The 16,900-nt window shown below is 44.5% G+C and overlaps 1 protein-coding gene across 4 annotated transcripts in view; it reads left to right on the top strand.

Annotated features, from left to right (window-relative positions):
• Window positions 1–16,900, top strand: part of ARHGAP17 (Rho GTPase activating protein 17) — a 157,609-nt gene that overhangs the window by 80,254 nt on the left and 60,455 nt on the right. For all 4 annotated transcript variants that reach the window (XM_040356517.1, XM_040356516.1, XM_040356518.1 and 1 more), the window contains exon 2: window positions 13,268–13,307. In XM_040356517.1, the coding sequence (XP_040212451.1) occupies window positions 13,268–13,307 (40 nt within the window). The remainder of the gene's footprint in view (window positions 1–13,267; window positions 13,308–16,900) is intronic.

Raw genomic sequence — 16,900 nt, forward strand, 5'->3', positions numbered from 1 at the left:
CTGATTTTCTACCTAGCCAAGTTGATTTTGATATTGACATATGATGATACGGCCACCCATGGCTCAAATTTTTGACAATTTAGACAGGAATAGAACTAAAGCCTCGTACACACGATAGGACTTCCATCAGACAAATACATTGTTTTTTGTCTGAAGGGCGTTGACCGTGAACTTGTTCTGCATTCACACATCAGAACATTTTCAGCCAACATACACCAAACCACGTGGTTTTTCAGCTCTTTACCGCCACCCTTTGGGCAACTTCTGCTATTGTTGTCTGATGTTTAGCATTGGTTCGGAGTAGGGTTGTACCGATACTAGTATCGGTATCTATACCAAACATTTGCCCGAGTACTTGTACTCGGGCAAATGCTCCCGAGGCCTCATCCGATACTTGTACTGTCGGCGGTGATCAGTGCGTGGGGAAGTTCCAAGCACCGATAACCGCTGATTTTAAAGCAGCTGAAAGCCGCCGTGTATCCCGTGTATGCCGCTGTGTTTCTCTCCCCTTCCGTGCTCCTCCTCCACCCCCTGGAAATGTCAGGATGGAGAGCGGGGTAGGAGCCGGTAAATCAAGCTCCTTACTGCTCCGAATGGACAGAGTCAGTGATCACTGACTCTGTCCATTTACATAACTGAAACATTGTAACCTGTGTTTACAAATGTTTCAGTTTATGAATGAAGAGAAGAGGCTGTCTTCACTCCATTTATTTTCAGCGCAGCTGATGCTGCTGAGAAAGGGACAGGGGAACATGTGTCCCTAGTCCCTTTCTCTGTCTCAGAGGGAAGATGTCAGAGGTCTGTTAAGACCCCTGATATCTCACCAAAGCCCCCCCAACAGGGCTGAAAAAATAAATAAAAAAATAAGAAAACAAAAGAATAAAAAAAATGATTGTAGAAAATAAAAAAATTTAAGAAAAAACACACTGACACCCCCCCTCCCCCTTAAAAAGAAAGAAAGCATTATAAATAAAAAAAATTGTAAAAAAAATGTAAAAAATTAAAAACAAATTGTTAAAGATAAATAAAAAAAAAACATACTGACACATGTGCCGCTGTCGCATGAGATTAAAAAAAAGTATCGATATTCGGTATCGGCGAGTACTTGAAAAAAAGTATCGGTACTCAGTGGTCTTAAAAAAAGTGGTATTTTAGTTGGACGGATTTGTGTACACACGATCGGATAACCCGACGGAACACATTTATTGTCAGTTGGTGAGCATGAACAGCCAACATTTGTTGTCATTATTTCCGCCAACAATTGGCAAGCCTACACATGGTTGGATTATCCGACACAACACGTCCATCAGACACTTATTGTCGTAAAATCCAATCATGTGTACGGGTCTCAAGTTGCCGCCGTGTATGGGCAGCTTTTGCCTCGTGGGCTGTACAGCTGTGTGCCATCTCCCAGTCTCCATTTTCACCAACATATGGTATAAGATCTCCTAATACAGACCGCTGGTCCTCGTTACGTGAGCGCCAAAGGCCTTTTCCGTTCTGCCTTATTGACTTTCTGTGCCTGAAGTTTACAAACTTTATAACAAAATGTTATCTGGTGTTGCAAACACGAAGGAATGTCTTGCGTAACAGGATGTCTGTCCGTCTCGGTAACAAATGTAGCTCCATGCAGCAAAGGTCCTGGCTTTGTTTGTTTATATGTGAATAATGTACATGTCGGTGTGTTTAATGGGAAGCGTGAATAAATTGTATATGTATTTTGTAAATCTTTATGCTTCAGCTGGAGCCGTACCCCCCCCCCCCCCAACAGAGATAATGTTATAGTAGAACAAGGAGCTCGTACAAACACTTTTTGCGGATTTGTATAACGTTTCTTTTCCATCCAGAGTAACAAACATCCGGCTGAATACAGGCCGTTCCGCCGATGCATTTCGCACTCTGATCGGACTTTGTCAGAGAGGTCCTAGAGCAGGGGTGCCCAACCAGTGGCTCGGGGGCCACATGTGGCCCACAGAGCCCTCTGATGTGGCCCGCGACCTCCTGCTCTGGGATGCAATAGAATACTGTTATTAAAGGTAAGTTTATTGCTAAAATCACAGTGTATATGGGCTAGACATGTGCATTCGTTTTTGTTAGAATGCATTTTCGTCCGAAAATCAGTTTTTTTCGTTATCGTTTTAACAAACGATAACGAAAGTGCAAGAAACGAAAACCGAAAGATCCGACATAAAAAATGCTTTATTTTCGTTTTCGTTGCGGTAAAAATTTGATATAGAGAGATTCGACATTATAGGGAAAAGATTCGACATTACAGAGAATAGATTTCGATTTATGAGAAAATAGATTCGACATTATTACTAGTCATACAACATTAGAATTCTTGTAGGCGGAATATTCGAACGGAAATGTACGAATCGACGCTCTGTCGAATATTTTTTGACCATTAGACAGAAACCAACAAAGATTCGACGTTCCGGCGAATATTCTTTTGACCATTTGACAGAAACCAAGTATTATTGGATTGTCGGACGAAAGCTATTCCCCCAACGAAAAACAAAATAAATCAAAACGATTTTCGGGAGTAACTAAATAAATGTATTTTCCAAACGAAAAAACGAAACAAAATATTCCAGTCTGCACATGTCTAATATGGGCATATGTGTTCTGCAGTGGCTACTGGGCTGCTTTCAACTGATCCGCAGGTGCTGAGCAGTTTACCTGCGGGTTACCTGCACTGAGCCATAGACTTCTATTACCTGCGACTTTGGTGAGCTTTCTGAAAGTACACCACACCTACAGGATATAATAGAAGTCTATGGTAAAGTGCAGCTAACCTGCAGGAAAGCCACAGTGGAACCCGTAGTGCGGGTAAACTGTGCATCAGTGTAAAAAGCAGCCTTAGGCCTCTTTCACATGGTTAGTCCAACCCGATCGGACCCTCCATTCATCTGAGTGGCAGATGTAAATGGACTTGTGTCTGTTTACAAATGCCTACCTCCAATCCGATAAAAAAAAAAGAGTTCAGTGGGCTGCCATCCACCCGTTCCGCTCATTGTGGCCCGCGACCAGTTACCAAGTCAATTTAGGTTGCCCCTGCTCTTCAAAGGGTCGGGCAACCCTGTCCTAGAGCGTCCTTTCTCCAGCCTTCTTTTTTTCCATTCAAGTCGTTTATTGAATTTGTTTTTATAGAATTTAGTAATAAAAAAAATGTAAAATTTTGACCAAGGTCCCTGTGTCAATACAAATTACCCAAAATTTAGATGGAGGCATCCTACTATTGAACATGCTGAGCCATAGCCAGCCAAGCAAATACAGAAGTACAAAGGCGAATAGCCCGGTGCTCCAGTGAGCACTGGAGGAGCATAATAGAGAGCCGCTGCCTGACCGCCATGGCTCTCTTCTCAGAGTGAAGGGGAGAACTGCAGAGCCGACGGGATGAATGCGGCATTGGATCGATGTGGCATCCAACTAGGTGAGTATAAAGGTTCGTTTTTTTTCTAAGTCCATACTTCTCTTTTAAATGCTTGTGAAATGTCAGAAAGTGACTACCCAAAATTGTTCATAGCTAAAAGTTTTTACAGGTGATCATTTTAAAGTTCATCGTACCTTATGGCCTCAAAATGATTACAGTAGCTCACGTGTGATGCAGTTGCTGTTTACGTATATGTGCACGCTCTATACAGGCATTTGCGTGTATGTGCGGGATAACAAGGGTGCCTAAACATTTTTTTTACATTTATTTTATTAGTATTTATTTTATTTAACTTTATTACTTAGGGGCTAAGAAGCCCTCCATGTGATAACATGGACAGGTGACATGACCTGTTTATGGAGACATCAGGGGTCTATTAGACCCCTGATGTCTCCCCTGCCAGCCACAGCAGCTAATAGAGCACAGATCTTGCTTGATTATCTAATTACATGTCCACAGTAGCTGGGGAATGACAACTCTGAACATAAATTACAAAATGTCAAATTTGATCAAATGGGTTTATCTATTCCAAGACTGTTATGTTGGGCCCACAGAGGGCACTGCCATACAGACTTAAACAAGTAATAAACTCAGAAAGTTTTTAACCCCCACCCCATGATGTACCCATCCCTGTTGCAAAGATTTATCATCCCTTCTCTGTCCTTTTATCCAGACAGGAAGTGAGTCCATGTGGTTCATTTTCTAAAGGTAAATAGGCTGTTCACTTTACAAGGCGGCTTACAGTGATTGTAAACTATCACTTTGTAAAACGACCCATTCAATTTAAAGGAGAAACGAAAGGCAAAACATTTTTGTATAAAAAAAAAAACACATTATAAATGCCTTTTTTTTTTTCTCTTTTTCTTTTACAAGTGATCACATTCCCTCTGTTCTCAGGTGCATAAGATCTGGGGGAGGAGAAGCAACAGCACACTGAGCTTCCCAGTGGATGGCTGTGCAGCAGGGGCGTGTCAGGACAAGTCTGATCATTGGAGGAGAGTAGACAAAGTTCCCAGTATAGCTACAGAAAAGCAGAGGGACTGGCAGGAACATCAGGGATTTCACATAAAGGAAGCAATACAAAGAGAACGGAGACTTTTTCTCATACAAGTACATGGTACAGCAGACACATATCAGGAATATGAATTGGTGGGGGTAACAAACGCTTTTATATGTGATGAAGTTTCACATTTCGAAGAATACACAATCAGGTGGGAGGAAATGGGGAAACAAAACAGCATTTTTGCTTGCACATGCTTGATGATGGAAGTTAACAGAGCTTTGCCTCATTCACTAACCCGTGGGGCAAATCCCCTTGAAAATTGCAATTTTCATGAAAAAAGAATATCCCATTCGCCTTTAGTAATTCAACATAGTGTCGAATCTTTTCCCTATAATGTCGTGAATTTTCCCCCACTGGCTGCTCGCTCTTTCCCCCACTGGCTGCTCGCTCTTTCCCCCACTGGCTGCTCGCTCTTTCCCCACTTGCTGCTCGCTCTTCCCCCCACTTGCTGCTCGCTCTTCCCCCCACTTGCTGCTCGCTCTTCCCCCCACTTGCTGCTCGCTCTTTCCCCACTTGCTGCTCGCTCTTCCCCCCACTTGCTGCTCGCTCTTCCCCCCACTTGCTGCTCGCTCTTCCCCCCACTTGCTGCTCGCTCTTTCCCCACTTGCTGCTCGCTCTTCCCCCCACTTGCTGCTCGCTCTTCCCCCCACTTGCTGCTCGCTCTTCCCCCCACTTGCTGCTCGCTCTTCCCCCCACTTGCTGCTCGCTCTTTCCCCCCCCCCCACTGGCTGCTCGCTCTTGCCCCCACCCCCCCCGCCGCCCACTGGCTGCTCGCTCTTTCCCCACTGGCTGCTGCTCACTCTATCCCCACTACATAATAACCCTAACCACACTTTCCAAAACAAATTAAGTCTTGGCCGGAGTTGCGCTTTAACAAGCATTTTTACTATTGAAAGTGTTGGTGCAACCTAAGGGGACCACAAAACCCTCCTGTCCTAACCCAAGCTGTCGGGACAGGGTTGTAATGTTTTTTTTTTTTTTTTTTTTTTTTTTTTAATCCAACCTGAGCTCTGGTGTAAACCAAGTCCATGCCTTTGTTGTTGGTTAATTATTGCCCATCCAGGTCACTTTCCCAGCCATAAAACATACTAGAGCACATCGTTTTCTTCTGAATGTGAGTAGCATTCAGTGCGGTGTGCTGGACCTTGCAATCAGCATAGTACATTAAAGAGGAAGTAAACCGTCGTCCAAAAAAAAAAAAAAAAAAACCCTGCAAGACAAAGGCATAATGAGCTAGTATGCATAGCATACTAGCTCATTATTCATTACTTGCCTCAAATCGATGCCCCGGCAGCGGTCCGCGTCTCCCCCCTCCAGCCGCTGACAAGACGTAACGGCACGAAGACTGAAGCAACAGCACATAGGTGCCATTGCTTACGTTTGCCCCAGTGTGCATGTGCCGATGACTTTGGCACATGCAGGGGACAGGGGGATATCTCCTAAACCATGCAGGTTTAGGAGCTGGCCTTAATATAGGCTTACCTGAAGCATAAAGTTGTTAAAAAGGGTTTACAACCACTTTAATATCAGTTTCCAAATTCGTGGATAATAAAGTAGAAGCCTGAACAGGGAGGTGGAATGTTTTACTACTGACTCATGCTGGGCATGGGGGAGAGATGACGGCTCTTTATGCTTGAAAAGGTTAAACTTTGGAACATACATCTCCATTTCCTCTGTTTTGTACAGACCTAACTACTTTTGGACAACTTTGGGTTTATTTAGAGCAGTGGTTCTCAACCTTTTTAGTGCCGTGACCCCTTGATAAAATTTCCCAAGTTGTGGGGACCAACAGTAAAATTATTTTCCTATCGTGGGTTTTTGGCACCCAAGACAAGTAATTAAGTAACCCACGGACATTTAACGCTCCCTGAGTCCCTTCCACTCGTACAATATTAAAACCCCTTATAGTAAATTTTAGGATGTACCACTCCACTTGTTCTCCTTTGACTTTTATCTCTCGGCCCTAATTTATTGTTTGTTATCCCCATCTCTCTCTAGACATCTTTCTTGTTCTCTTATTCTTTCGCTCCCTTTTTCTCCCCCTCTTTTCCTCTCCCTTCCATGTATTCTCTCTTTTTATTCCTTCTCTTACTCCCTGGCGGGGGAGTATGGGATCAGTGGCAGTGCTGGCGGGGGAGTATGGGATCAGTGGCAGTGCTGGCGGGGGAGTATGGGATCAGTGGCAGTGCTGGCGGGGGAGTATGGGATCAGTGGCAGTGCTGGCGGGGGAGTATGGGATCAGTGGCAGTGCTGGCGGGGGAGTATGGGATCAGTGGCAGTGCTGGCGGGGGAGTATGGGATCAGTGGCAGTGCTGGCGGGGGAGTATGGGATCAGTGGCAGTGCTGGCGGGGGAGTATGGGATCAGTGGCAGTGCTGGCGGGGGAGTATGGGATCAGTGGCAGTGCTGGCGGGGGAGTATGGGATCAGTGGCAGTGCTGGCGGGGGAGTATGGGATCAGTGGCAGTGCTGGCGGGGGAGTATGGGATGAGTGGCAGTGCTGGCGGGGAGTTGGGATGAGTGGCAGTGCTGGCGGGGAGTTGGGATGAGTGGCAGTGTTGGCGGGGAGTTGGGATCAGCCAACTTAGGTGCTCTTGATCAAGGTTATCTGCTGATCTGAGAACTGTAGTGGGAACTTTTAAAGGCAACTCTAATCGCAGGTAGTGTTACTCACTGTGTCTCCGACTTTGTGGTTTCTCGTAGAAGTGACACCTACGCTGAAATCAGCAGATAGGGTCCCTCCAGCCCCTCCTACTTCACATTCCTCACCAGTCAGCTGACCTCTAGTCTCTACCTCCCAGCTATGCTGTTAATAGGCGACTGTGAAGAGGCTGAGTGGGTGGCCGCAGGCTTCAGGAACAGCCCAGGTTTTGGGGACCCCTGGCAAATCCTCATTTGACCCCCAAGGGGGTCCCGACCCCCAGGTTGAGAACCACTGATTTAGAGGGTTAGGCCTTACAAAACTGAATTGCCTACTGCATGTATTGGGCTGCATTTTCACCTTAGCGTAGCGTGTTTTCGCGCGTATTCATGCGTGTTTGCATACAGCGTCGTCCAAAGTTTTTGTACTTCGACGTTTTTTATTTTAGCCAATAGGATAAATTATCATCTTTTCATCACTTGTTGCTATGTTGGTAGATTTTATTTATCTTCTGCCTGGGTGAAATGTTCTATTGATTAAAGCGACAAAACGCCCATAGCAATCGCTCGTTGTCGCGCTAGTCGATTGAATCGAGTGTATTTCCCATAGAAGGTGATGGAAACGAACGCTCAAAAACACCCAAACTGCCCGATTCACGCGACAAAAAAGGGTCCGGAACTTGTTTGAGCTTCAGGCGTTCGGCGTTTGAAAACCAAGTAAATGTAATGCTTTAATTGACTCTATCTTTGCAAACGCAGGGACGCGTAAAAAGAGGAACGCGACCCTGCCTATTAAAAAAAGTTTTTATATCCCTAGCACTTGTCCCTGTAACATGCTTTTTCTTGCGTCCCGCAAGAGCACAGTCTGGGTGTAAAAGCGCCCATTGCAGAGAATGGGAAGCAGATTTTTAGGCGCTTTACGGCGCTATTTCTAGTGCTAAAACTGCCTCAGTGTGAAATGGGTCCAAGTGTATTTTTTTAACAATGAAAGACAAAAATAAGTAAGAGCATGACATTTAGGGGATGATTTACTAAAATCAGAGCGTGCAAAATCTGGTGCAGCTCCGCTTCTAACTTCAGCTTATTCAATTAAGATTTGACCAAAAAAAAATAAAAAAATGGAAAGCTGATTGGTTTCTATAAATAGGGTGGCGCCCCCATGCGTTTCCTTTTTGATTTGGTTTCTATGCAGAGTTGCACCAGATTTTGCACTCTCTAGTTTTAGTAAATCCACCCCATAGTGTTACTTGTATTAAGGATGGGTTGCTCTTGATGCCTGGACTTGTCCCAGGAGACTTTTATTTGAAAAACCAAAGATTCCTCCTTTGTTCACCTCAATAAAGTGATCCAGGCGGGATGCGTGTTGCAGCGAAGGTGACTCCGCCCCAGTCATGGTACCCGAGTGCCACCGGAGCGCCCTTCATAGTGAAAAGCTGTGACACAACTCATGCATTATAAATCAACCACAAGGCCTTATCAGAAATCGAATACCTGTGTGAGAATTGTTTCTACGTCCTCCCTCCGACTCCCCCCTCCCGGCCTGCTCTGACTACTTCACATGTAGGTAATAGCACATTTGTCATAGGACTGGAATGTGGACAGGAAGCACTGCGGCGGCCATGTTGAGCGGTGGACCTTCGCCAGCTTAGTTTCTCCTCAGGGAATTTCTGCAAAGGACCACCAAACCTGAAATTCAGGTTGCGTTTCTTCGGCGACCTTGTACCAAAGGCCCATACGTTCAGTAATAGACGTGTAAATATTTCAAGCAGCTGAGAAATTTTAGATTGCAGATAAAGCTGACAAGGCCAGAGCCATGTGCGTGTGTTTTTGACACGTTTGCATCACATGAAATGACACTTACCAGGCCCCTAATAGGTGTTGGTTTTCTATTGTATGAATTCTTGTACTATCCTCTCAGCTACTGTAAGCACCATAGGGGCATTTGTGAGGTGATTGTGGTATGGTTACATTGACTTGAATGGATCACCGCCATTAAATTAATACTGTATACACTTAAAGTGGTTGTATAGTCTTTTTTTGAACTTTTACCTACAGGTAAGCCTATAATAATAAGGCTTACTTATATGTAAAAAGAATATCTCCTAAACCTGTACGGTTTTAGGAGATATTCCCCTCGCAATGAGCCGCTGACTTCAGCGGTGCATGCACATCGGGGATTCTCGGCCAGCAGACGCCGGACCTTGCCGGAGCACGGGAGTGACGACATCGCGGCTCCAGCTACTCACAACGCGGGAGCCGCGATACCCGGAATACACGCCGAGTCAAAATGTCAGCTGCCTCGGCGTGGACCGGGTGAGATACAGGCGCCTCGTTCTAAGGTAAGTATTACATAATGAGCTAGTATTCATTTAATTATTATATTTGAAAATAAAATACATGCCATTTAGTTCCAAGTTTTTATTCTGTTGTACGAGAATTTTCATAACTTTAGTAACCTCTATTTTCAATATGAAACCATCATGCAAAAATGCAAAAAAAAAAAAAAAAAACGGTTGGTCATTCATCTCATTGTGTGTACCAGGCATTGTTTTTTTTTTGTTTTTGTTTTTTTTATCAAAGTCATGTAACTGAATACTAATAGAATAGTTTGGGCAAAATTCATGAAGAAATTCGATTTTATTAAAGCGGGAGTTCACCCTAAAAAAAAAAATGTTAACCTTAGATTGATGCTCATTTTGTCAAGGGGAATCGGGTGTTTTTTTTAAATCGAAGCAGTACTTACCGTTTTAGAGAGCGATCTTCTCCGCCGCTTCCGGGTATGGTCTTCGGGACTGGGCGTTCCTATTTTGATTGACAGGCTTCCGACGGTCGCATCCATCGCGTCACTCGTAGCCGAAAGAAGCCGAACGTCGGTGCGGCTCTATACTGCGCACCGACGTTCGGCTTCTTTCGGAAAATCGTGACGCGATGGATGCGACCGTCGGAAGCCTCTCGGAAGACTGTCAATCAAAATAGGAATGCCCAGTCCCGCAGCCCATACCCGGAAGCGGCGGAGAAGATGCATCTCGTAAACGGTAAGTACAGCTCATATTTTAAAACAACTAGCCGATTCCCCTAGACAAAACGAGCATCCATCTAAGGGGAAAAAGTATTATGTACAGGTGAACCCCCGCTTTAAAGCGGGAGTTCACCCTAAAAAAAAAATTTAACATTAGATTGAGGCTCATTTTGTCTAGGAGAATCTGCTAGTTTTTTTAAAATCGAAGCTGTACTTACCGTTTTAGAGAGCGATCTTCTCCGCCGCTTCCGGGTATGGTCTTCGGTACTGGGCGTTCCTATTTTGATTGACAGGCTTCCGACGGTCGCATCCATCGCGTCACGAGTACCCGAAAGAAGCCGAACGTCGGTGCGGCTCTATACGGCGCCTGCGCACCGACGTTCGGCTACTTTCGGAAAATATATATATATATAATATATAATTCGGAAAAACATATATATAATGTTTGGGGGTTCTAATTAGAGGGAAGAAGATGGCAGTAAAAATAGTGAAAAATTACATTAGAATTGCTGTTTAACTTGTAATGCTTAACTTGTAATACCAACGGCCACCATCAGATGGCGCCAGCTCACACAAGGAAGAGCTGGGGACTTCACCAAAAAAAAAAAAAAAAACATTTTTTTTTTTTTTTTTTTCCCCCCTTCCAAGCCAAGTCGCCAGGATGCTATTTCTAGTCGCCCTGGCGACCGGGATTTGTCTAACCCTGAAGTAAACACATGTATGTGAAGACCTCTGTACTGTCCATTATCCTGATTTTTCTTTTATTTTTATTTTTTTGATGGTCGGTAGAATCAGCGTTGGTTGTGATAGTTGTTTTATGGTGTGGCATGTCAAGAATGTATTCATGCAGACTTGTAAAGTCCCTGAAATTTCCATTTTTGATGTTCAGATGAATTACCTGCTTACACACTGAATAACCTTATGCAGACTTGTATGCTGTAACACAGTCCCGTCCCCCCGTCTCCTGTACCCCCCTTCCAGGACATATGTGCATCTGGTCACAATACAAGTTATTCAAAGAGAAACTGTTACCAGTCAGTTTTACTTTAAAGGTGAACTCCAGACACAAAAAAGTTTATTCAACTGTATTTCTAAATAGCCACAGAGGGAAAGAGACTGGGAGATTTCTCCCCACCCGGTCACCCATAAAAAGGAAATTTTAAAGGAGTATCTCGGAACTTACGGCATATAGCATAAACTCCAGATTTGATAAAAGATATTCAATTCTTTATTGATACCAAAAACCTATTAAAAACAGGATATCCAAATACTTATTGAAAAACATCGAAAAAAGTGCATGGTAACAATCCATGTATATCACCAACACTCATGTCCCCTGTTGAGGATTAGGACAGGGCTCGACAAATCCCGGTCGCCAGGTCGACTAGAAATAGCCTCCTGGCGACTTGGCTTAGTGGTGGTGGCCGTTGGTATTACAAGTTAAGCATTACAAGTTAAACAGCAATTCTAATGTAATTTTTCACTATTTTCACTGCCATCTTCTTCCCTCTAATTAGAACCCCCAAACATTATATATACTTTGTATCCTAACACCCTAGAGAATAAAATGGCGATCGTTGCAATACTTTCTGTCACGCCGTATTTGCGCAGCGGTCTTACAAGCGCACTTTTTTGGGAAAAAATTACACTTTTTTTAATGAAAAAATAAGACAACAGTAAAGTTATCCCTATTTTTTTTAATATTATGAAAGATAATGTTACGCCAAGTAAATTCATACCCAACATGTCACGCTTCAAAATTGCGTCCGCTCGTGGAATGCCGACAAACTTTTACCCTTTAAAATCTTCATAGGCGACGTTTAAAAAAAATCTACAGGTTGCATGTTTTGAGTTACAGAGGAGGTCTAGGGCTAGAATTATTGCTCTCACTCTACCAATTGCTGGGATACCTCACATGTGTGGTTTGGACACCGTTTACATATGCGGGCGCTGCTCACGTATGTGTTCGCTTCTGCGCGCAAGCTCAGCGGGACGGGGTGCGTTCTCTGGCTCCTAACTTTTTTAGCTGGCTCCTAGATTCCAAGCAAATTTGTCAAACCCTGGATTAGGATATGGTGGGTTCCTGCGGATATCATTGTTCGCAACATGTTTTGCGGAGTTCTACCTCTTCATCAGGAGAATATCTGTAATCAATCATTATGGCAGTAAACACCAAGTATCACAATATATGAAAAATTCAACAACGATTAATATGTGATATATTGTGATACTGTGATATTAAAGTTTTTTTCTTTTGATAATAAAAAAAAATCCGGAGATATCCATTACCATTTACCACCAAATGAAAGCCCAAATTGTCCTGAAAAAAAAAACAAGGTATAATCCACCTGGATGCAGAAAGTAGTTTTGAGGATATGTACCGTTTTGAAAACACATGTCAAAGTTGCAAAATTGTGCTTGGGCATTAACATTTGTTTTACCCTTAGGAGCGAAGGGGTTAAAAATGGTTAATGTCAGTTGAGATTGAGAGTCGGTTCACACAGGGGCTACTCGTCAGGCGACTTAGTAGCCTGACAAGTCGAGCTCCGCTCTGTACTATGGAACCTTCTAATAGGAGCGACTCAAGTCGCTCCGACTTAGAAAAAGGTTCCTCTACTACTTTGGGACGACGTCAGGGCGCCTTGCATTGACTTCAATACAGAAGTCATTTTGCAAGTCGCCTCTGAAGTCGTGGGCAGATTGCCTTGCTGAGTCGCTCGGCAAGTCGTGCTGCCCTTAGTGTGAACCGGCTCTCAAGTTCCACTTTTAGTTTGATTTTTACTGGTATTTATATAACGCTGTCAATTTTATACAGCACTTTAGATATATTGCACATTCAAAGCAGTTCCTGCCCTCAAGGAGCTTACAATCTAAGGTCCCTCTCATTCATTCATTCATACATACATACATACATACATACACATACTAGGACCCTGATGCTGCAAGGCAGAAGTACTTACCACTAAGCCATCATCATTTTAATAGGTGTTTTTGTTTTTAGATGGGTACATATTTTTAATTATATATTTTGTATGCTGTGCACTTATGCACCTAAATATCAGCAGGCCAACTCTTAGCAGAAATATACTCACAGCTTTTCATCTTTTCTTACAGAGCCGAGAAGACAGAAGTATTAAGTAATGACCTTCTAGAGGTGAGTAACCTGAACCATGTCTTTGTATTCTCTATAGGATGTTATTATCCAAGTTGCTGTAGGATGATAAAAATTTACCAAATATTGGCCTGCAGTATAACATGTAGGGTTCATTCAGATGGGCAATGGGAATAATCCCCTGTCTGAATAAGTGCTGAGGTGCACATGCGGCCGTCTTGACAAGCACCAGGCAAAAATGGAAGCCCTCAAAACTAAAGTGGAAGTTGCAAGTAATGATGAAAGACGAGGCTCGCCTTGTAAAGGTTTGCATTTGCTCATGCAAAGCAATAACAGTATATTGATTGGGTTGAGCAAAAGTTATAGCGTCTACAACCTACGGGAAAGATTTAGGGAATTTATTTATTTTTTACCAGTAATGGCAGCAATCTGTGATTTTTTTTTTTTAGTAGGACTGCGACATTGCGGCAGACAAATCTCACCCAAAGTGACACTTTTTGTGGATCAGTGACACCAATACAGTGATCAGTGCTAAAAAAAATGCACTGATCCCTGTATAAATGACACTGGCAGGGAAGGGGTAACACTAGGGGGTGATCACGGGGTTGAATGTGTTTCCTGGGAGGTGTTTCTAACTGTGGGGGGGGGGTGGATTCACTGGAGGTAGAGATAGATTGTGATTCAGTATTACTCACCAGAGCCCGTTCGTTCCCACGCCGGAGACACACAAACCCTCTCTGGCCGGGGTCTCGGCTCTTGATGGGATAGATTGATGGCAGCACAGCCATTGGCTTCCGCCAATCAAAACCAATGATGCAGGCGCGGGGTCGAGTCCAGCATTCTGTGTCTATGGACGCAAATGCTGGACTCGTGAAAGCGCCCGTATGATAATCCCCAGAGTCAGCACTTCTCCTAAGAGGTTTTCCAATTTGGGTTGAGCCGTGAGCATCGGACAACCCCTTAGGAGAAGTGGTGCTCTCTCTGGGGATTACCATACGGACGCTTTCCCGAGTCCAGCATTTGCGTCCATAGACACAGAATGCTGGACTCGACCCCGCGCCTGCATCATTGGATTTGATTGACAGCAGTGGAAGCCAATGGCTGTGCTGCTATCAATCTATTCCATCAAGAGCCGAGACCCCGGCCAGAGAGGGTTTGCGTGTCTCCGGCGTGGGAACGAACGGGCTCTGGTGAGTAAAACTGGGGGGCTGCTCAGTAACGGAAGTTTTTTCACCTTAAAGCGGGATTCCACTTTAAAAGTCAGCAGCTACTAACACTGTAGCTTCTGACTTTTAATAAGGACACTTACCTGTCCTAGGCCCCCGACGGCGATCACTTGGTCCTGGCGCCTCTATCCTCACTAAGGAAAACAGGCAGTGAAGCCTTCACTGCCCGTTTCCTACTGCGCATGCGCGACTCGCGTTGCACTTTTGTGAATGGGCGGCTGCCTCCTGAGATGCACAGAGTTCCCAGAAGGCAGCGCGCCCCATTCACCAGAAGACACCGCAACGGAGGATGAGGAAAAAGATCCACCGCGGTGGAGGAAGAGGCAAAAGAGCTACTTCCGCATAGCAACCGCCCTTTCTGGTGCTCCAGAACTCCACTTTAATGCATAGGATGCATCAAGGTGAAAAAACACGAGGGTTTATAACCCTTTTAACACTACCCTACACCCAAGATGGACAATGCTGCTGTACCTCCAGTGCTCATTGCTCCAGTGTTGTGTCTCACTTATACGATCACCAGTTGACAATCGGGGAGGGGGGGAGAGCCCCAAAAAAAAATTATAAATGCAGCCACCACAGCTAATGATTGGTAAGCTGCGATATATTACATTTTTGGTTTTGGGTTTAATACCGCTTTAACCCTGGCACTCAGTTGGCCCTCGTTCACGCTGAACACAGGTTTGAAATTGTGCGAATTTAGCTGAACTCGCATGATTTCAAACCCGCATTTCAGTGCGGATTTGGGGCGTTTTTAAAGACACCTGTGCAGGTTCATGAACAGATGCCTTGAAATTGCCCCTCAAAGTCGCCAAAAGTAGTACAGGAACTACTTTTGGAAATCGATGTGGCGTCGCGCCGATTGGGACAGTGCTGTTGCCAGCAATGGGCTGCGATTTTGGCATGTCAAATTGTGCCAATGTAAACGGGCGCTTAATCCAAGAGACTGAGGACATCTTGTAACTATGAAGAATGCTAAATGATAACGGCAGAGGCAGAGAGGGCAGGGAAGACACTAGCTGACCAAATTTGTGGCAGGATCAACAGGTATTTTGTTTGCACTTATTAAAGCGATATAACAAAACGCTGTGAATGGTAAATATAGTAGTTACATAAATTACATTTACTGTTACATGTAATATAACATGCCAAAAGGGAGTAAATAAGCCGAATTCCTTGTTGGGGTTTACATACGTATATCTATACGTCAGATGGTGGAGGCCTTCCATTGCGGTGTTTACAATACACAGTATTAGAGCCTGGGACACGTGTATTGTGCTGCCTGTACATCTGTGTTGTTTTTGGGAGGATCAGAAACCTTTCCACTGTTCTCTTTCCAGACTGGTGACAAACAGGAGCAGGGAGAGGAGGAGAACAATCGTCTGGCTTTCCTACAATTCATGGAGCGGGCCGGGTGTGGGGGGCAAGCCGGCTGATTCATCAGCACAATCCGCTCTGTTTTCTTCCTTTTCAGCCAAGCTTGGCCCGGGGTGTCGGGATTTGCCGATCATTGTGTGGATGATTACCTGCCGCTCTTCTCCAATTTTCCATGCTTCTATTTATTCGCTTTTGACATTAACCCCTTCATCCTGCCTCCTGGTGACCCTTTACATGGGCTTTAAAGCAGGGAGGCGTTGTGATGATGTAACCGCTGCGATTTGTCTCATTGTGTTCACATATTCAGAACACAACTTCAGACCGACATGGACGCATGTGTGCGGCGGTTGGCTGGTAAGACCCACTCACCCTCCCACCGCATATATGCTTTGTGGTCGGGAAGAGGTTAAAGTGTAAGTTCACCTTTACAGAAAATCTGTACGGTCATCTTACAATTGAGCCCCTATGCCATATCCCCCTACATCCCCCCCCCCCCCCAGCCCCGCTGTACTGTAGTTTTACTATACTGCTCTGTCAGGGACCAGAACCCTGCTTCACCAGTCTGCTGGGGATTTGCAATCCTGGCTTTTTCTCCTCTCCTCGCAGCACTGACAGGATGGGCTTGAAAGATTCTGATTGGTCAGCGCCGCCATGTGACGGTGCTGACCAATTAGAATGCTTCTTGTCCGTACATGCTGAAAGGTACGCAATGGAGATTAAGCTGCAGGGATTTCCAATCCCCAGACTGGTGAAGCAGCATTCTGGTTCTTCACAGAGCAGGATTGCGGGACTACAGTACAGCGGGACCCGGAGGGGGAGGTTCAGCGTAAGCTCCGCTTACAGATTTACAGAGCTTACATTTTGTAAAGTCTCAGGGTTTTTCACCTTAATGCACTCTATGTGCAAAAACAATAAGGATATGGACAGCCGCACTCCAGTAACTTGAAAAAAGACGTGCCCTTTATTGGGTACAGGAAAAAATGCACTACAGATATGCTTAATCTTAGCTATGATTAAGCATTGACACTCAATGCG

This window comes from Rana temporaria, chromosome 6, assembly GCF_905171775.1.
Source record: "Rana temporaria chromosome 6, aRanTem1.1, whole genome shotgun sequence".
NCBI classification, from domain to species: Eukaryota; Metazoa; Chordata; class Amphibia; order Anura; family Ranidae; genus Rana; species Rana temporaria.